Source organism: Dipodomys spectabilis, unplaced genomic scaffold (genome assembly GCF_019054845.1).
Source record: "Dipodomys spectabilis isolate Male_0828 unplaced genomic scaffold, ASM1905484v1 ptg000178l, whole genome shotgun sequence".
In the NCBI taxonomy this organism is placed as follows: domain Eukaryota; kingdom Metazoa; phylum Chordata; class Mammalia; order Rodentia; family Heteromyidae; genus Dipodomys; species Dipodomys spectabilis.
In genome coordinates, this window is record NW_024870855.1 from 10,877,394 (window position 1) to 10,899,013 (window position 21,620).

Genomic DNA, 21,620 nt, shown 5'->3' on the forward strand with positions numbered 1-21,620 from the left:
CTGGTATGTGGAAGAAGAGCAAACATACTTAGCTCAGTAAAGGGCTTGCCTTACATTCACAAGGCCCTGGGTTCCATCCTAGATACTGCCCCCTACAAAAGTAAACACATCTGGATTGATCAAGAGGGGAAGAGCTGACCTTATGAGAAATGACAGTGATGCAGGCTTCAACTCACTTAGAACAACTGTGGCTGCAATGAAAGCCAAGGTGCTCCACTTTCACACAAAAATTTAAGCCAAGGCTGACTTCAAGACCTTGCAGAAATATGGGGCAAGATTCTGGAAACATTTGGAAGCTTGATCTAGATGATTTCTACAATATTGTTTCTGGAATTTTTTTTCTCTGAAATGGGCCTTGTCATCCATGCCTATATTCAAACAAGCAAGTTCAGTATAATGGGAAGAATATATGTAACGCTGGAATCAGAACTCTATTTGAAACTCAATTAGTGGGTGACTTTGTGCAAGGCATTTACCTGAGCTTCTGTGTCCCCAATATGTCTTGGGGCTATTCTAAGAATTCATTAGAGGACACTCCACCTAAAACATATTCTTATCATTTAATGTGTGTGGTTTTCTTCTTTCTTTTCTTTCTTTTTGAGATGGAGTCTTGCTATGTTGCCTAATCTGCTTTTAAACTTCAGAACTCAAGTGATCCTCCTGTCAAGTGTTCTAAGAAGCTGGAACTATAGACACACAATATTGCATCATTTCTTCCCTCCATTTTCAACAGCATGTTTTATAATCAAACATCTGGGACCAATTAAGATTTTAAAAGAACAGCATTGAAATGAACTGATCGTCACTGGTTTCCAGAGTTGGTTTTCTTTTTTCTTTTTGTGAAAACAATACACTTGATTGAAACTTGATTAGCTGCTTTGTGACAGAATCTGTAAACCTTGACAAGAATGGCCAAAGTGGAAATGGAAGCAATCAGGAGACAGATGGCCTACATCACCCTGACACTTGCACTGCAAGATCATCACTTGACTTAAGTCTTTCATTGCAAGGCAGCAGCTAACCAAACAAGTGAATAAAGTATGCTAACCAACATCATAAAAGATATTTTGGATTCTTGGAAGGCACTCCAAATTTTGTGTAAAAATAATTATGAAAAAAATTTGTAGCAAGTTTCATTTTTAATTTTAAAAATGAAACTGCAATCTATTTTTGTGTGTGTGTGTGTGTGCCAGTCCTAGGGAATGAACTACAGGCCTTCGGCACTGTCCCTGAGCTTTTTCCCCCCCCAATACAAACAATCCCTTTATATATGGGAATATAAATACTAGATATACCAAAGATAACCTTTGAAGAAAATAAATTATATTTGTTCAGGATGATTTAAAATTAAAAAAAATCTATTATAAAGGTGATGTACAGAGGGCCTTAGTTTTTTTTTTTTTTTTTCCTTCTTAAGTCTAGCACTCTATCACTTGAGCCATAGCTCCACTTCAGGTTCTGGCTTATTTCAATTGTTTTCCTGGTTATTACAAAGTTTTACATTTGTCCATGCTAGTGAATCTTTGATGGACTCTACTGGAAATAATGATTATCGTGAAATACATTATATTAATAACTATTAATGTACCTTTCAGTAATAATATACATTTCACAGTGTCAAGGGAGGTGTGCGCACAGCTTACAAATGATTTTATAGAGGATTCTCAGAAGCTTGAGTCAAACGTCTAAGTGATGGGGTCTGAGGGACTGAGAGGTGGTGGCTGTGCAGACTTCATGGCCTAAACAGGAATTTGACCTAAGTCTTAGGTAAGACAGAGCAGGGCTTGTAGAGTGGTATAACATCATCAAAGACTAAGACTCAATTTTATGGCACAGTCATTGTTGGAGTTTGAATATAAAATGTCCCCACAGACTCTCTTGGTGTCCAGCTGCTGGTGCTGCCTCTGGAGGTTTTGGAAACTTTAGGTAGCTAGATCTACCTGGAAGTAACAAGATGTTGGGAAGGCTCTCCTCCCTGGCCCATTCCTGCGTCCCTCTCTGCCTCCTGTCCATCAAGGAGTAAACAGTTCTCTGCTACACTGCTACTCTCCCATGGCATTTTGCCCAACCATTGGGCAAGTGATCATGAACTAAAAGCACGAACTAAAGACAATTCCTGGCTTAAGTTGTTTTTTTCTGGTATTTTGGTTAATGAGGCAAATGCGACTAATATAGCTAGTTTTCCTTCTCTTGGTTGTTGCTTCAGGAAGATTCTGGCCTCCAGGAAGGCAGGTGTGAGCGAGTGTGTACAGCGAGTGTGAGCTGAGGCCCACAGAATGTGTCCATCTGAAAGGTCTCTTGCCTCCACACCTGGAACTCTAGTAGCGACTTCTCATTGTCCTGGAGGTGTATTCCATGGCTGCAATGGAGTCAGACCGTGTTTTTTTGGCTGGAATCCAGTTAAAGCTCCATTCGGGGTGACTGTAGATCAAGACCAGAGTCTGGTGCAGAAAACCTGAGTCAGAGCAAGTTAAGAGTCTCTTCTTGATTGGGAACAGGGGAGACGTGGGTCTTATTTCAGAAGAGCAGTTTAGGGGATACAATGAAGGCTTATTATAAAGACCAGGAGGCGTAGGGGGAAGAGGGGTGGAGAAATCTGTTGCGTCGGATACTTGAGTACAGCTTCCCCGGGGTCAGCGATGCGGTGGTGCTGAGGCCAGGGAGGGGGCAGAGGTCAGAGGTCAGCTCACTTCCTTGCCTCGTCCTGGAAGCGGAGGTCAGCGGCTCTGCCACGCACACCTACCGACCCACCCCGACTCCTCACCCCACACACCCTCACCGGGGACGAGCATGGCAGGCACGGCCCTCACCGCTCGTCTTCACGGTCCTGTGGCCTCGGTGCTGTCCGGAAAGCGCTCGCCCGCTCCGGTGACAGACGGAGGCTGGAGGGCCGCAGGCCGGGCGTCCCCAGCTCCTCCACGTACCCCAGGTCCCCGTCAGCCACGACTGCGGCCCCGCTGCGGCCCCAGGCCTCCACAGAGACGTCGGCGTCCGGAAGGAGGCGCCGGGACGGAGAGGCCCGGCCCCGCCCCGCCCCGCCCCGCCCCGCCCCGCCCCGCGGGGCCGACGACCCCGATCCGGAGGACGCAGCTCCGCCCAGGCCCGTCCCAGCCCCGCCCCCCGCGCTGCCGGAAGCAGGAAGCCGACAAAGCCCGAGAGGCGGGGCGTAGTGACGCACGTCCGCCAGCGCCACCCTGCTTAAAGGGGCCGCGCCCCTCCCCGCCGCCACCACCACAAAATCAGCGCGCCGCGGAAGGGCGTCGCGGTCCCCCGTCCCCGCCCTCTGACACCTGCCGCCGCTCGGGCTACCCGGGGCCCGGTGCCGCCCCGCGGAGGGCACCCGGCGGAGACCAGGCCGCGCCCTTCGGCCGCCCGCTCCGCCCCGCCGCCGGACGGAGAGTGTGGGCCGGACCGAGCTGCCGCCGCCCCGGGGCCTCCCGTCCTCAGAGCCCTCCTCCCCTCCGGTACCGGCGCCGTCCCGCCGCGTCGGGGGGCCTTGTTGCGTGTCCGCCCGGGGTCGCGGAAGGGCGGGGGCGGCGGGGCGGGGCCGCGGCTCCCCTCCCTCCCTCCCGCCCGCCTCACTGCCCTCCCTCCTTCCCGCCCTTCCTCCCTCCCTCCGCAGTCGGAGCTCGGCGGGCACCGCCGCCCTGCCGCCCGCCGCCCGTCGCCGCGGACCTGCCATGGCCTGCGCACCGGCGCGCGCCCCTGTGACTGGTTTGCACGCGGCACCCTGAGGACTCCCGCGCCCCGCCGCGGCCGGCCCCGCGCCCCAGCGCCCCCCCCACCCCCCGCGCCTCACCCGGCCCCTTCCCCGAGGCGTCGCCGCGGGCCTCCCCACGGCCGGCCCACCCGAGGGCCATGGACCCCAGCGGGATGGAGATTCCGGTGACCCTCGTCATCAAAGCCCCGAACCAGAAGTACCGCGACCAGACCGTCAGCTGCTTCCTCAACTGGACCGTGGGGAAACTAAAATCGCATCTCTCCAGCGTGTACCCCAGTAAGCCCGTAAGTGCTGCGGGCCCCGGCGTGTGCCCCAGTAAGCCCGCGAGTGCTGCGGGCCCTGGCGCGTACCCCAGTAATCTCGCAAGTGCTGCCGCCCGCCCAGCTCTGCCTCCCATTACCGCCAGTGCGCTCAGCTCCCGAGCTTGCGGGGAGGCCCTGGGTGCACAGTCTGTCCTCAATATTCGACCCAGGAAGTTCTGTTCGTTAGTGGGAGTGTGCAGAATTTGCACGTATGGAGACAGGCAATATAATATAGAGTCATCAGCCTAATGCGAGAACGCTAGATGCAATCTTTGTGTGTGTGTGTGTGTGTAGGTGTGTGTGTGTGCACCAGTCCTTGGGCTTGAACTCGGCCTGGACACCGTCCCTAAGCCTTTTTGCTCAAGGCTAGTGCTCTACCACTTGGGCCACAGCCCCACTTCTGGCTTTTTGTGGTGGTTAATTGGCAATAATAGTTTTCTGCTCTGGCAGGCTTTGAACCTCAATCCTCAGATCTCAGCTTCCTGAAGAACTAGGACTACAAGCGTGAACCACTGTTGGCCAGGCATGGATGCATTCTTTTTGTTGCTTTTAAAGATAAAGAAGCACAACAACCCACATTAGAGCTATGACTGTGTACTAGACCCAAATTCCATTGTCACATTCAACACCCAACTTCAGGAATTTGTTGACTGTGGAGAGAAATTTTTTTTCTTGGAAATAAGTATGTACCCCCATACAAACTACACTTTCACAATGGCTATGTATTTCAAGGAGCAGTATTATCATTTGGAAATTGTCTGTTCTTCCCTGGCACCACCGTTTTCTCTTGAACATGTCATAGAAAAAAATATTGGATCATCCTTCCACCCCCCCCCCCCCACCCCAATCACTTGGTGAATCTTTTATTCTTTGTTATCCATATTACTCCGGCTATGTTTTCCATTCCAAACCACCACATCTGGATTATTGGAAAGATAAGTAAAATGCACAGATTACTAGTTTGTTTGTTCCCAGAGTGTCATTAGAAGGGACCTGGCTGGTAATTAAAAAGTTCTGGAGTAGTGAAATCTTCACATTCTTCATTGTAATAAAGTTCTCATTCTTGAAGAATGAGTGTCCAGTTACTAAACCTTATCTTTAAATATGGAAGAGGTACAGATTTCCAGGTCAGAAATATCTTTGGTGTCAGGACAGTTGAAGCGTGGGCCCTTTGGAGCACCTGTGTGTTCATGCCTGTTCTGTATCTAAAAAGATTACATCTTTGGAGGTATTTATGAGTTAGAACTTTCAGTCCTGCCGTATTAAATTTGGACTCTTAAAACATCTAGAACAACTGAAGAATTATGGTGGTTTTTGCAGAAAAAGCTCAGTTGGCATAACCATGTTTATTAGTACCTTGTGATATCAATATTTTTATTAGAGAGGGGCGGGGACCCTGGGTGTTTAAGTACTTGGACAAACTAGTTGGAGCTCTTGGTTATTCATCGTATATGTTTGAGAGTTAAGATACACCGCAAACAACAATTGCTAAAGCATTTCTTTGGTACAAAAGGCTTTGTGTTTCATATAGTTAGATATACACATTTTTGAAGTAGAAAACACCTTTGGAAACTAGTTACAACTGGGGAGTGGGAGGGTAAATTTGATCAAAGTTCATTATATAGACATATAGAAACATCACTATGGAATCCTTTGTACAGTTCATACTCACTAACAAAAGAGAGCAAAAAGAAAATATAAATCATGGATTCCCATTGTGCCACTGATAATTTAGCCCAAATACCATTTGTATTACATTCTTGAGCAGATGTCATTTACATATGTACTGAAGCATGTACTTACATGAAATCTCTGTGATATATTATTAAACCAAAAAGCACTAAGTGAGCTATATGATGGACAAGAGCATGACTTTCTCAAACTCTTGTTTTTAAGTGTGAAGTCCATTGGCCTTATCTGCCCTGGGTGACCCTGTTGGGGCAGGAGCTGTCCCTGGCAGGGCCAGGCACTAGTGGAGGAGTGTGTGTTAGTCAGCTGCTTGAGTTGGAGATCAGTTGTAAAACTTCTCCTTTCCCACCCATCTGCCTCTTTGGAGGCTGTACAAAATAACATGCATCCTATTCATATCTTTACCCGGTAGCTAGTTTTCTCTGTTTGGCATGTAATTGCAAGGGAATTTCATTTCTAGTTTAACAAGAGTGGGCCAGGGTTACAGGTGTTTATTGTAGAATTTAACTGAAAACTTGTATATCTAGTAGATCCCATAGGTTTACATTCTGGACTTATAACTTGAAATTTCATCACAATTAATTTGAAATGGTGCAGCTGTTCAGTGATACTCCATAGTTCTAGTAGTCATCAGCATAGGAATAGAATCATAAAAGTTTACTTAATGAAGTTATTTGTAATTCAGAACTTTTTTTTTTTTTTTTTTGTCAGTCATGGGGCTTGAACTCTGGGCCTGGACGCTGTCCCTCAGCTCTTCAGCTCAAGGCTAGCGCTCTACCACTTGAGCTACAGCGCTACTTCCGGTTTCCTGGTGGTTTATTGGAGATAAGAGTCTCACGGACTTTCCTGGCTGGGCTGGCTTTGAACCGCAATCCTTGGATCTCAGCCTCCTGAGGAGCTAGGATTACAGGCGTGAGCCACCGGCTCCCGGCTAATTCAGAACATTTTGTAACTAAGCAATATTACAACAGAAGTTTAGGTTTCCTGTGACCACCCACAGTGATGACTTAACAGGGACTGTGTGTAAATGTGTTATGTGTTTTGTTTTGTTTTTTACATAGGGTCTTGCTATATTGCTCAGGATGGTCTCCAATTCCCAGGCTCCTCCCTCAGTCTCCCATGTGATGCGACTAAAAGTATGACCTCCACATCTGGCCTTTTCCTCCCGCTTCTAGTCAGCTATTAATTTTCTTTCAGAGCTGAAGTTGCACTATGTTACTTAGTAACACAGTAATAATAAGCCTTTTAAAAATAGGGTTTTAAATTTTTTTCCCTCCAATTTATGCAATACTAGATAGATTTGATTTTCTGGTATGCTTTTATTTAACTCCTTTGATGTTAAACTACCATTTACTAAGTTGTAGCCATGTGGGCCAAGTACTCCACTGAGCAGCACCTGGTGTGTTTTTTCCATGTATTCCTTATGAATATCTTACAAGATTTATTATCAGCTCTGTCTACTGGTAAGAAAACTGAATAGTGGTGATTTTACAGGGTTGGAGAATTGACTTTGAATTCAGGTTGGTCTGACTTGAAAGTGCAGGTCCTGAATGTTTGCTGTTCATGTTATACATGATGGTTGCATCTGTACCTATACAGTAATGGAGCTAGGCAGGCAAGGAATTGTAATCTCAGTTCTGCTCCTGTAAGTAGAATAAGTCTATACATATATGCTTGGATAGTCTCTATAGACAAATGTGTAACCTACTCCTACTCACCAGCTTGGTATATTTCTGTTTATCCTGATAAACCATAAAGAAGAGCTGGCTGACACCTTAATGTCCCAAGACTGCTGAGCAAATGGCTTCGGTGTGTCATTTCAGTCTACTAAGGTCTATGAATTGGCATTCTCTATTGTTCATAGTACCTCTTCTGTGGGACTGGCCTTGGAGTGGAAACCGCCAAGTAGAGAATTGTATTTGGAGTGCCAGAGAAGGTTGCTCCTAGATTCTTTATACTGCTGTTACTGCAGGGAGAAGGCTGCCATTTTCAAAGTACATTTCAGTAATTACACCGAGTTCACTAGCAAGTGCCATATCACTTTAAAAGGAGGTGTGTACCGGGAGGTGCACAAATATCAACACCATGGAAAATGGCTACTTAACTTTTTTTTTTTTTTGGGGTCCGGTCGTGGGGCCTGAACTCTGGGCCTGGGCGCTGTCCCTCAGCTCTTCAGCTCAAGGCTAGCGCTCTACCACTTGAGCCACAGCGCCACTTCCAGCTTTTTTCTTTTTGCTTATGTGGTGCTGAGGAATCGAACCCAGGGCCTCATTCATGGAAGGCAAGTGCTCTACCACTGAGCCACCTTCCCAGCCCGAAAATGGCTACTTTCAAAGGGCATGTTACAGTTCTGGTTAACTGAGGGTTGCTTTTGCTTAGCCATTATCATGTTAGGCATTTTAAAGTTTAAAATTAGTATGTGATATTTGATTATGTTTAAGTTGATAATGGTGGGAACATGAGTTTTTAAGCTGATACAGTTCTGAGAGAATTTTTTAGTCCTTGATATAAAAAATATACTTTATATATTAACTATATAAAAATTGAAATATAGTATTACTAGTTTTATAAGCTTATCTTTCTAGACTTTTGTAACTATTTAAAATGTGTAAGGGATACATAGTATTCAGTTTTTGCTATCTGGCTAAACATTGTTTCAGCCACCTTAGAAAATGGTGTACACAAACACATGAACACTCCCCCTCTCCCCCCCCCCCCCCCCTACACTGGGGTTTGAACTCAGACCCTTGTATTTGTTAGGCAGATGCTTTTAATATTTGAATTGCTCTGCTGGCTAGATAAGATACATACATAAAACTTTTTAGAAAGACACTACTTTTTCCAGATTAGTGTTTATTTTTGAGTATCAGGCCGGGAGGTCTAATATTTCTTGCCTGTTGAGTGAGTCACAGCACTCTTTTCTGGGCTGGCTAGTGAAGTGGCTGTCTTACTGGAGTAGCTCTGCATGTAGTTGATGGGTGTTTCCAGCTTGTTCTTCACCTTATAGCTGCCTCTGCTCTGCTATATATGGCCAGGCTCTGTCCAGGCAGAGCAGGAAGGGAGCGTACTTGATTGGATTCACAGGGTATGGTTGTGGGCATCCAGGAAGAGCAGTGCTGGGGTCAGTAGAAATAGTTTTATTTATCTGACCCTAGCATCTAAAGCTGTACAGCCTCTTGCCCAACAATTAGTACAAATTAGTGCTTCCTCTTTTGGTAGTTCTTAGTCTTCTGGATTCTTACATTTAAAGGATGCCATGTAATATTTTTCATTTGGAGAAAAATAGTATCTTACTGTGTTAATCTACTGAAATATTCAGGCAATTACAGCAGCTAGCCTGACTTATCCTACCTAATAAGGGAATGTATGCTTAATCCAGCAAAACAGTACATTGGAGAGATTAGACAATTATTTTGTAAGTTAAAATATCTGTACTTTCCCCAATACTATAGCCTATAATATCAAAATATAACTAGCTGAAAATTCAGTTGCTTGTTAACCTTTGTTATATCAAACAACTTTTGTGTATGCCACTACTGAGGCTCAAACTTGGGGCCTGGTGCTCTCTTTAACTTTTTTGTTTGTCTGGTGCTCTTCCACTTGAGCCATACCTCTGGGCTGGCTTTGACCCTCAATCCTCAGATCTCAGTTTCCTGAGTAGATAAGATTATAGGTATGAGCCACCAGTGCCTGGTTAATTTGATATTTGAATTGAAGAAGTAATAACTTTTTAGTGACAGAAGTTTCAAGTCTCATTATTTCTATGTAACAGGCATATGAGAAACTTTGTTTTCTGTTTTCAGTCACAGTAAAATTTAAAAAATCCTTTTCTTTTTTAAAACTTCAGGTTCTCTGAAGGCATTTGAATATTAAGTTGGGAGCCACAGTATTATTAGTTATAATTCACACATTATGATATTTTCCTTTTCTTATATGTAACTCAATCCTTTTAGTGTTTTGTGGTGGTGCAGTGTCATCATTTCATAGCTGTGCAGTTGTACAGTATTTGTCATTGTTTCATGGTTGTGTAGTCGTTGCCATGTCTAGTTGTCATTTCATGGCTGTGCGGTTCCACAGTTGTTTCACGGTTGTGCAGTTGTGTAGTGTCGTCTCACCGCTCTCCCAAATAGACCGTGACCCCAGTGAAGTGTGCTCACTTCCTTCTCTGTTTACCCTGGGTAACTACCAACTACCTCCTTTCTGGAATTGCCTCTTGGGGCATTGTGTGTGAATGGAAGCATAGTTCTATGGCCTTTGTGCAGGTGTCTGTTGCTTAAGGTAATGCTTGTGAGATTTTTCTGTGTTGCAGTATATTAACACTTAATTTCTTTTTACAGTTGAGTAATATTTGATTGTATGTAAATACCATACTTTATCCGTGTACTATTACCAGACACTTGGTTGTTTCTACTTTTTGGCTATTGTCAGTAGTGATGTTGTAAACATTAATGTACAACTTTAGTGTGGGTATTTGTTTTCTGACTTCAGGTTTCTTAGGAATGTGTGGGACATATGCCATGGGGGGTGTGTGCCACGTGGGGTATGCACCATGTGTGGGGCGTGCACCATGTGGGGTGTATGCCATGTAGGGTGGGAACCATGTGAAGTGTGCACTGAGTTGGGTATATGCCATATGGGGCAGGCACCTTGTGAGGTGTGGTGCACGCACTGTATGGGTGTGTGCACTCGGGGGGAGGGGGGCGTATGTTGGGTGGGGTGTGCAGTGTGTCAGAGGGCAGCTTGTGCTTCACTTTCTGGGGGAGCTGCCTGCCTGTCTTCTCAGAGGTGTTCTTTGGAGCAGTGCAGAAGTCCAGGCTCTCACGTCCTGTCACACCTGTGTATATATTTTTCCAGGTGTTTGGGTATGTTACTGCATCATGCAATTTTCATTTTTTTTCTTTTGTGTTCTACTTTTCCGAAAATTGATCTTCCTTGCTATTGAAAGAGAAAACAGCTTACTTAAAATTGACTGTTAAGTAGCATAGTTGCTAAAATGCTAACACGTGATGATTGTTTCTTCATAGTAATCTGAAATGAACCAGATGAATCTGATGTCAGCAAAGGGTTTAGAGGGGTTGTTGTGACTCATGGGCTAAATATTTTATTTCCATTCTTAATGATCATGTGTAAAATAACACTGTAAGAGAATTTCAGAGGAATTGCTTTGCTTTCATATCTATGAAAGCAATGTGGGGCTCAAAATATTAGTTCATTTAATAAATTGACTTTTAGTATGTGTGTGTCAGGCCTTATGCTGGGCTCTGGGAGCCTAGAAATCAAAGAGAGGGGTGCTGTTCTTTTCTTCTTGGCATTCTTGCCCCAGGCAGAGACTAAACACGTGAGTGCAGTTAAGTTGTGGTTGGTCTGTGAAGGAAATAGAGGAGTGTGTGAAAGGGAATATTGTACAAAGTTTGTAAGTTGGGGAAGATTGGCCTGGGAAGGTCATTGTAAAGCTAAACTCTGAAAAGTAAGAGTGAACTATGGGTACCCAGGAGTTGGAAGAGAAAACTGCAAGTCCATCTTTGAGCTGAAATAGAATTTGACAGTTTGGCTAGAGAGGGAGGAGGGAAGGGTGCTATCAGAAGTTGGAGAGAGATAAAAGCCAGGCTTTGGCTATGAAGTTAGAACTAAATCCAGTGTAGTGGATAGTTGTGAGTTTTAATTTTCTTCTTTTTTTGTGGTATCAAAGTTAGAACTCAGGGCCTCAGGCTTGCTAGGCAAGTGCTTTACCATTGAGCCACAGTTATAGCCCTTTTTTGTGCTTGTTATAGTAGAGACAGTGTCTTACTTCCTAGCAGGGTCCTAGTAAGTTTGGGCTGTGACCCTCCTCTCTCTTATTTATTTATTTTTAAATTCTTCCCTGGTAACTGGGATGACAGGTGTGTACCTCCATGCTCAGCTTCCTCATTGAGATGGAGTCACACTGACTTTTACCAGGGCTCTATTGAAGCTGTGTCCTTCCAATCTCAGCTTCCCACATGGCTAGGATGGCAGGTGTATACCACCATACCCTGCGCTTGGCTGAGAAGGGGATCTCAAACTTTTCTGCCCAGAATGGCCTTGAACCTCTCAATCTCAGCCTCCCAGGTAGTTAGGATTACATGTGTAAGCCACTGGCACCTGGCTGACTTGTACTTTTACTAACTTTAGTTGGAAGCAAGAAAACCAGTTAAGACGCTGTTGTAGAATTGAGATACGCTTTAGTAAAAAGGCAGTGAAGATGGAAAGACAGCTGGATCTGGGGCACTTGTGGACTTGCTACCAGTTCGACGTGGAGGCAGGTGAGAGAACTGGGCACTGTGCTCTGGGTTTTCACTTCCGCAGCCAGTGGCATTGTTTGAGGTTAAGGAAGGACAGGAGAAAGTTGAGGAATTGGCATCTGAGACCTATTGTGGATGTCTTGGCTTGTAGTAGCCTATTATAAGACATCTGAAGGAGTCATATGTCATAGCAGTTGCCTGTGTAGGTCTGGCTCCTAGAAAGACAAATTAGTAATTCACATCAAGAAACCTACCTTTTGGAATTAGCAGGAACATTTAGCAAAGGAACAGTAGGGATAGAGATAGGGACAGGTGTGAGTCCTTCACTCTTGCCTTCCCACACTCACCCCTTGCAGAGGTGCACACGGCTGTGTGGTCCCACCTTCTTGCAGGTGTCTGGTGTTTTGCTGGAGCTCTTGGCACTGTCCTGAGCCTGTGGAGGACTTGCTTAGCTGCTGCCTCCTATGGTGTAGGCCTTAAGGAAGGATTTGGGGATAAGGAGTTAGTGGCTTTCTGGGCTACAGGTAATGCGAATGCTGTCAGCTGCGGTTGGAATGACATAGGAAACATTCAGGTTCTTATATTTAATAGTGTTTTCCAACTGGGACCCACAGTTTTAAAACTAGGAGTTCTCAGCATCTTCAGTTCCGCATTTTTATTTTGATATATGTGGAGGTATGTGTTTCAGTTGATAGAGCACCAGCCAATGGACGAAAGCATCAGGTACCAAGTTTGGTCCTGGTCTTGGACCCAACAGACAAAAATCACTATTAGACAATCTGTCTGCTCACTTTGTAGCTGCTATGAAATTTTAGAACCTGTGTTTTTTGACTGAATAGCCTTCCTAAGTGTGTCTAGCTGAAGTTTTAAAGCTTGGGCTTGCTGACAGCTACTGTTTGATTTTTATGCCTCTCTACTAATGAATTATGAGAGCAAATTTCTTGAAGTTGAATTTTTAGTATACTTAAATTATATAACTTATTGTGATTACTAATGTACACTAATAGTATACATTAGTAACTCCTACACATATTTTGATCTGTGGTCCTAAATGCTACATTTTTTGCCCTGGTTTTATTTCTTATTTTATGTGGAAGTGATACATTGGATAAAGTATATGATTAATTCCAATACTATTATATAGCTCAATAAGAAAATGGAGATTATCCATATAGAAAGCAGATAAGTAGTTGATAACACTTCATACTTTCACTGAAAGTCTAGAGTTAAGTCACTTGTGTTGTGGACCTGGTCATTTATTAATATCAAAATATATTTCTATCTATGTTGAGAAAGTAAAGTACTAGCTTACCATTTCTTATTATAAATGTTGTTTTGAACTGGGACTTGAACGTTATTCTGCAGACTGGGGTCTCCTTCTTAGTCCTTGAGAAGTGAGAGCCATCTTGGCTTTAAGCACAGCACTAGGCCCTACCCTATTTTCTTTGTCTTCAGGAGCATGTGCCCTCTGCTGTAGACAGTCAGCTTTCACCCCTTCCTCCCAAAGTCCCAAAGCCACAGGCATCCAGCCAGAGATTAGCACCTACCCTCCCCCCCATGGTCACGTGATCATGTGCTTGTGCACTTGGTGTGTGTTTCTGTTGCCATCACAGTTCAGCTCCTGTGAATTAGTTACTGTTATAATTGTACTCCTTCATGGTGAGAGGTGAGGCAGTATGAGGGTGTGGGACTCAATGGTAAGGTTTCCTAGCGCCTCTTTCCCTGTCCATGCTATTCTACAATCCCAGCTCCCAACTCTGCACAAGGTCCAGCCCTTGTTGGTGACTCAAGATGTTGCTCTTGACATCTGCGTTTCTCTATGGCACAGTTTTTCCTTACTACTGGGTTATTCTGTTGGCACACAAACATTCAATTTCTCCTAAAAATTGCAAAGCCACTATAGAAAACCAGAACACCAGACCACTGCCTCTGTAGCTATTGCCCTATTCCTTTATTTTCTTCAGTGCAAAGTTCCTTTCTAGTTGTGAATATTTGTTTTCTTTTTCTCTCTCCTTTCTTCTCCTCTTCCTTCTCCCTCCTCGCCTCCCTCCCTTCTCCTTATCTCTCCCTTTTTCTCCCTCCCACTCTCCCCTCCTCTCTTCTCTCTCTGCAGTACTAGAGATCAAATCCAGGTCCTTGGGCAAGCTGCACAAGTACTCTACCATTGAGATACATCTCCAGCCTTTATTTACTATTTGAAACCATATTCCTGTTGTTTTCTCTGGAGTCCATTCCAGTTAGAATTTTTCCTTGCCACTCTACAGAGATTGCTTTTATGAGTACTGTTAGCAATTTTCCTGTTGCAGCACACATTCTGGGGATGCAGAAATAAATAATAGAATATGAAGGAGGGACTATTTTTTTTTTTTTTTTTTGTCGGTCGTGGGGCTTGAACTCTGGGCCTGGGCGCTGTCCCTCAGCTCTTCAGCTCAAGGCGAGTGCTCTACCACTTGAGCTACAGCACCACTTCCAGTTTTCTGGTGGTTTATTGGAGATAGGAGTCTCACGGTCTCTCCTGCCCGGGCTGGCTTTGAACCGCGATCCTCAGATCTCAGCCTCCTGAGTAGCTAGGATTACAGGCGTGAGCCACCAGCGCCCGGCAGGAGGGACTATTTTTAAATCAGTTGTGGGGCTTGAACTAAGGGCCTGGGTGCTCTTCCTGGGTCTCTCTGTGCTCAAGGCTCTACCACTTGAGCCACAGCCCCACTTCCAGTTTTTGTTATTGTTTTGTTTCATTTTGTTTTTTGGTCATGGGGCCTGAACTCTGGGCCTGGGTGCTGTCCCTGAGTTCTTCAGCTCAAGGCAAGTGCTCTACCACTTGAGCCACAGTGCTACTTCCAGTTTTCTGGTCTCAGGGACTTTCCTGCCTGGGCTGGCTTCGAACTGTGATCCTCAGATCTTAGCCTCGTGTAGCTAGGATTACAGGCCTGAGCCACTGGCGCCCAGCAGAAGAAGGGTGTCTTAACAACAAAAGCTCTGGAAAACATTCAGATACTCATAAATAAACTGTAGTCCTCTCAGAATAGATTATTTGGCACTTGTCAAAATGAGTAAGGTGTAATCTTTGAAAACATCGAAATGCAAGAAAGGAATTAAATTGTATTGTCTTTTATGCAAGAAAGAAAGGGAAAATTGAAGTATGTGTGTTCAGATTTGTCTTATTACAAAGAAATGATGGAAGGGTAAACCAGAACTATAGGGAGTCAGGGACAGAGATTAAACCCTTAAGTACCTTGCTCTAAAATTTTTAATCTTAAGAACCCAACAATTAAATAGAAAAAAATCCTAGTGGAAACACAAGGATTTAACAATATCAGGATTGTGACATGGGCGTAAGAAGAATTATTTCAAATTACTTGAAACCTAGTATTTTGACTAAATGTCCCTAAGAGGTATAGATCCTAACGACCAAAAAAAAAGGTATAACAAATCTTATAATTCATTCACTGTTGTAAATAACAGTCTTACTATTGGGAGATTGCATATGATAGTATGAAACAGGTAATTTGTTGATGGCATATATTTGTTAAAGTCGTAAGCAAGCAAGATTTTTCAGGATGAGAGGAAATGTAAATGAGTAAAAAACTGTTTAGGAAATATCAGTGTAAACTCAAGATTTGATTTTCTCTTCTGCCTTTGCTGATCAGAATATTGGAGAAGTGAAGACAGGTATATATCAACATGCTTAATTTCAGTTTTGTCTTTCACTTACCGTTATCTCCCACTGGAGGGAGCAATGGTGAACCCCAGGGCTCAGGGGCAGGAGCTGAGCCTGGGGCAGTTTCTGTCTTGACAGCAAGGAGGCTGCTAGAGTATATCTGGGTCAAGTCCAGGGACACTGGAACCACTTGCAAGGGACTCCTTCCTGCTGGCAAGGGTATGCAGTTTGAGGATCAAGTGGAAGTGTGAAGCCAGTGAAAATCTTCAGCGGACCATTTAGCAGCAGCTCCACCGAGGGACTGAAACAAATACTCTTGAGTATTTCGGCCATTGTTCTCCATGTGAACACTAGCAGATTAGGTCTTGAGTATACTATATGATGGAACATCCATGTACAGACCTCACAACAGAATCTTTGTACATGTGTTTATTTTTCTTCTTTTTTTAATTCCTTGAACTCCGGCCTGGGTACTGTCCTTTGCTATTCAAGGCTGGCATTCCAGGACTTGAGCCCCATCTCCAATTCTGGTTTTTTGGTTGCTACTCAAGGCTGGCACTCCAAGACTTGAGCCACATCTCCACTTCTGGTGTTTGGTTGTTTATGGGAAATAAGAGTCTCACAACTTTTCTGCCCAGCGTGACTTTGAGCCACAACCCTCCCATCTCACCTCTTAAGTGAGCCACCAGTGCTGGCTGGTTTTTCTTTAGTCTTGTGTTTTTTGAAATGCTAGTATTTCTTTTTTTTAATTTTTAATTTTTTGGATCCAGTCGTGGGGCCTGAACTCTGGCCTGGGCGCTGTCCCTCAGCTCTTCAGCTCAAGGCTAGCGCTCTACCACTTGAGCCACAGTGCTACTTCCGGCTTTTTTCTTTTTGCTTATGTGGTGCTGAGAAGTCGAACCCAGGGCCTCATGCATGCAAGGCAAGCGCTCTACCACTGAGTCACCTTCCCAGCCCTGAAATGCTAGCATTTCTGAGAGTGGTGAGGCTTATTAAAATTAGAATAGCCGGGCGCTGGTGGCTCACGCCTGTAATCCTAGCTACTCAGGAGGCTGAGATCTGAGGATCGAGGTTCAAAGCCAGCCAGGGCAGGAGAGACCTTGAGACTTCTATCTCCAATAAACCACCAGAAAACCGGAAGTGGCGCTGTAGCTCAAGTGGTAGAGCGCTCACCTTGAGCTGAAGAGCTGAGGGACAGCGCCCAGGCCCAGAGTTCAAGCCCCACAACCGAAAAAATAAAATAAAATAAAATAAATAAAAATAAAAATAAAATAAAATTAGAATAACTATATAGAGTTGTAATTAAACCCAAATGGATTTTAGGAAAGAAGAAATTTCATTATCTTACATATTTTAGATTAAAAATGCTGACCAGAAACAATGTAAAATAGTCAGTAACCTTGGAATTTTATTTTACTGTTGATATTGACTTTGTCATATCATTCTTTTTTTCCCTCATTGGGAAGGAACATCTTTATTTCTTAGATATATGGATCACGTAGGGGTATGCTCTCAATGCAGAGGAAATCAGCACCAGGGCTTGGACTTACTAGGATATCATATCATTCTCAATGATAGTTCTGTACGCATGCTTGATAGCTGAAAACACAAACTTGCAGCTTAGCTTTTTATCAGGTTTTTAGTATGGTGATTATCTGTATCTTATTCTTTTGTTATCAATGGGTTGCCAGTTCCTGAGCTCTGAGATATCTTAAATGAAACTTGGAAGAACAAAAAGTTTTAAATTATGGCAGTTTTCTGATAATTTGTCCCAAAAGAACATTTTATCTTACCAATATTTAATCATGTTTTCCTCAGCCCTATACTTGTATCATTATAAAAGTTGAATTCTTTATTCCATTTCTCAGTTGACGAAGGATCAGAGGTTGGTGTATTCTGGCAGGCTGCTTCCTGACCACCTGCAGCTGAAGGACATTCTCAGAAAAGTAAGCATCCTGCCACCTTTGGAAACTAGACACATTGAAGACTGTGAGAAGCTGTTTCTGAAGCTTTATCTAAACAATTCAGGTTTTACTTAAAATCAACCCTTTCGGTAATATCACAAGCAAAATAATGTTAGAAAGTGACCACTGTGGTAGGTTCTTCTGAGTTTGGGTAACTGTTTTTTTGTATTTCCCTGGTGGGGAGTATGAAGGAGGATTGTGTGTTTGTGTTAAGGTATTTGGCTTACCTATTAATGGGGCAGAAGCAGAGTGCTGAGTAGTGATTAAACATTATCAAATGGCAGCACATTTGAGCACAAATTATTTGTGTTCTGAACTTGATTTGGGAACAAGAAATAGAGTGAAGTTATCTAGTTCTGAATGCTGATATTACCATAGCTTTTTCATAGTTTTTGTGTCTTACTAATTTTATTAACAGCATATAGCTAATGGTCCTCCAAGAAACTTACACTTTTAGGGCTTTTCAATATGTAGGTGACTATATGCTTTTTATTAGCATCAGTTAGTTGTACAAGGGTGTTTGATATATCTATATCTGCACATAATTTACCTTAGTGTATTTAATTCTCAATGTTGTTGTAGATATCCTGATCTGATTTAGAAGGTCTGTGTTTTATTCTGCACACCTATGAGAAGCTTTAAAAAGAATTGAATGTCAGTGTGTCCCTACTGCTGTGATAGTTGATGGCTTAGCTCTGCCCATGTGACTCTGCCCAGTTGTAGGTCAAGTTGTTTCCCCAGTAGACTTCAGTTGGTAGAGATGTTTGAGGTTTATAGCAAAACCGAACGGAAGGTGTAAAGATCCTCATGCATCCTTTGAGCTCACATGTGCACATTGACATAAGATGCTGCAGTGGTACATTCACTGCAGTTCCTCAGCCCACATGGATACATTGTCACTCCAAGTCCATAGTTCTCCTTAGGCTCACTCTGTTCTCTGGGCTTGAGCAATGTGCAGAGAATTACAGGGTCATCCAGAATAGTCCCAAACATTTCTGTCTTCCGCCCACTCGCTTTTCCCTGTTTTTATGTTTAAAACCTCTGTGCTATCTGCTGTTTGAAATACACATGCATTTGTTATTTTATCTCAAGGATAGCTTGGTCTTGAAATGAATACTTTTTAAAAGACTTTTATTTGGAGAAATGGTTTCAGACTAAACAACTTGAAAAACTCGATGAAAGAACTCTTATGCTTATTTGGGCATTTTAAGCAGCTGTGTTTTCATTCTAAACAGCTTTTTGGACTGTTTTGTCAAAGCCAATGTATCTTTTTTTTTTTTTTAGTGAAATGCTGCCATTGCTTTACCTGGTCTGTTATAAAACGTTTGTAGAAACCTTCCTGAAGGGAAGTGGATCTGTCAGTGAACTGTGACTGTAGAACTAGATGTCTAAAGGATAAGTAAGCACCTTGTGCTGGGATAGGAAAGCATTCTGGTGCTGTGTACACAAGCCAAGGGGACATTGGCTGTCAGGAGCCCTACCCCACTCTGGCCAACCACAGGTCTGTTAGGTTCTCTCTGTAGAGCCTTGCCCAGTGCTCTTTTATAGCACTTGTACTTCTCGTACCTCTCAGTTTATACCAAAGACAGTATTGTATGTTGCTCTCTTAGCAGGATCATCACTAGAATTAAGCACCACTCTGAGTTCGTGGGAGGCCATGATAATTAAGCCTGAGTTCTCAGTAGTTTTCTGCTCCTCCTCAAGACAGGACGTCTTCCCTTGCTTCCTGCCCCATTTTCTTATCATTCTATTGGTGTCATCTTCTTGCCCTTTTAGAAATGCTGGCTCCTCATCCTTCACTGCTTGCTTGCTTTTTCCCTCTTAAGAGCCTTAGGTCTAAGTACATATGTGTGTGTGTGCCATCTTGTGAAAGTAAAATGTCAGCTGTAATCATTGCTTAGCACGTTTTCCTTCAGTCATGGTTATAGGTTTGTTGAGACAGAATATTTACAGAATACACTTCATATATATGCTTCATGTTCATGTGTAGATGTTGTAGATAAAGTTTGACTTAAGAGAAACAGTAAAAAACTAGCCCACACCTTGCTAAAATTAAGGCAAATTAGATAGTTTCTTTTATCAGTGCTAGCTATCAAGTATTAAACATTTTCATTATTCAAAGTTTATGGACCTAAACTTAAAGATGACTTTTGGCCTTCTGAGCTTAAGTTGCTCAATGTTTAAAAAATAGGTTGTATTACAGCACTGTAACATTACAGCATTGTTTGCTTCAAGACTATTTGATAGGCAAAGTCACAATTTTAATATGACAGTTACTGAGTATTTAGACCATTTTCTAAGTAGAGAGAAAAAAATTGCGAATTCGACCGGCCTCTCAAGAGTTAAAATGGCAAACTTGCCCTCAACGGATAACTATTTAAACTGGGTAGGCTAGAAAGGAGCTTAAGTTTTGAGTTACATGTTTCAGCTTAGTTTCTAACTTTTGTGAATTGTAAAATTCCCAGCGCTGCCCTTTGATGAGATTTTCTTTAATTTCAGCAAGATGAGTATCACATGGTTCACCTGGTATGCACCTCTCGGACTCCTCCCACTTCTCCAAAACCCAGCCCCAGCCAAGAAAGTCCGGAATCACTGGCATCCAGCAGCAGTTCTGTGAGTTGTTTCCAGAGGAAGTTTTTCTGATTCTAAAAGTAAATAGAGGCTGGGGTGAATTCAATGGCCCTATTCTACTGCTTAGCATGGGAGAAGCCAGTTCGATTCCCAGCACTGCCAGAGACAAACTGGCAAAACTAAATGGAAAATGGAACTGGTGGAACTTGGGGGTTTTGAGATTGCATTTTGAACAACTAGAGTAAAGCATTAATTTTTTTTTTTTTGTTTTTTTGGTCCTGGGGCTTGAACTCAGGGCCTGGCCACTGTCCTTGGGCATCCTTTGCTGAAGGCTAGAGTCATATCTCCACTTCTGGCTTTTTTTTTTTAGTTAATGGAGATAAAAGTCACATAGGCTTCAGCAAGTGCTGGCTTCAAACCACAATCCTCAGGTTTCAGCCTCCTGAGTAGCTAGGATTACCGGTGTAAGCCATCACTGTCTGGATGAAATTTTGTTTTAAATGTTTAATATACAAGGTTATCTTGTGGGCACTTTTTTGGTTGGGTGGTTTTTTTTTGTTTTTTGTTTTTGCATAGTGTGTGTGTCCTAGTCTATGGTTTGAACTTAAGAGACTGGGCACTGGAGAGCAGCATGAAACTTCTCACCCACAATCTCCTGACCTCGCATGTGCGCGGGGTGGGGCCCCGTGGCTTCCCCCTGCGCCTCCAGGCCACCGAGGTCCGCATCAACCCTGTGGAGTTCAACCCCGACTTCGTGGCGCGGATGATACCCAAGGTGGAGTGGGCGGCGCTTCGGGAGGCAGCCAATACGTTGCAGCTGGGCGAGGTCCCCACCGAGCCGGTTGAGGGGTATGAGCGCGATGAGGCGTTTCTAAGGAAGATGCACCACGTATTGCTGGAGGTGGACGTTCTGGAGGGCACCCTGCAGTGCCCAGAATCGGGGCGTCTGTTCCCTATCAGCCGTGGGATCCCCAACATGCTGCTGAATGATGAAGAAACTGAGTCTTAAATTTGCCAGCTAGCAGTGTGACATTCCATGGCCCTGTGTATCTATTTCTTTTTTTAATGTATATTGTGTTTTTACTATTTGAGTCCCAACTTTGACCCATTAACACAAGGAACACACTTCTTGAGCTCCATAGTATATATTTTTTTCTCATTAAAGGTTCAAAACCAAAAAAAAAAAAAGAGACTGGGCACTGTCCCTGAGCTTTTATGTTCGAGGCTAGCATTTTACTACTTGATCTACAGCTCTGCTTCAACACAAGGCCATCTTGAAGTCTGTTTATCATAAGTTATAATTTGCTGAGTGGCAGATTAGCAATACAGCCAGTTTCCACAGGATTCATTACTGAAGTACTCAGAAGACAGGATTAGGATATGCATGTATAATATAATGTAGGTTTTCAGACCAGTAAAATGTTTTATTTATATAGTATGTTTTAACCAACATGT

General features: G+C 43.5%; 3 protein-coding genes across 3 annotated transcripts in view; all 3 read left to right on the plus strand.

Moving 5' to 3' along the window:
* The first annotated feature begins 2,790 nt into the window (after positions 1-2,790).
* LOC122120821 (basic proline-rich protein-like) lies at positions 2,791-3,734 on the plus strand. Its single transcript, XM_042695041.1, has 2 exons — positions 2,791-3,464; positions 3,623-3,734. The coding sequence occupies exons 1-2, from the start codon at positions 2,791-2,793 to the stop codon at positions 3,732-3,734; spliced, it is 786 nt and encodes a 261-aa protein (XP_042550975.1).
* Positions 3,735-3,783: 49 nt separating this feature from the next.
* The window catches only part of Herpud2 (HERPUD family member 2), a 30,181-nt gene continuing 12,344 nt past the window's right edge, over positions 3,784-21,620 (plus strand). Inside the window, exons 1-3 of the mRNA XM_042695066.1 lie at positions 3,784-4,005; positions 17,499-17,576; positions 20,094-20,207. Coding sequence (XP_042551000.1) covers positions 3,859-4,005; positions 17,499-17,576; positions 20,094-20,207 — 339 coding nt within the window. The 5' untranslated portion in view covers positions 3,784-3,858. The remainder of the gene's footprint in view (positions 4,006-17,498; positions 17,577-20,093; positions 20,208-21,620) is intronic.
* On the plus strand, positions 20,792-21,343 carry LOC122120843 (multifunctional methyltransferase subunit TRM112-like protein). Its single transcript, XM_042695067.1, has one exon. The coding sequence runs from the start codon at positions 20,797-20,799 to the stop codon at positions 21,172-21,174; it is 378 nt and encodes a 125-aa protein (XP_042551001.1). The 5' UTR covers positions 20,792-20,796; the 3' UTR covers positions 21,175-21,343.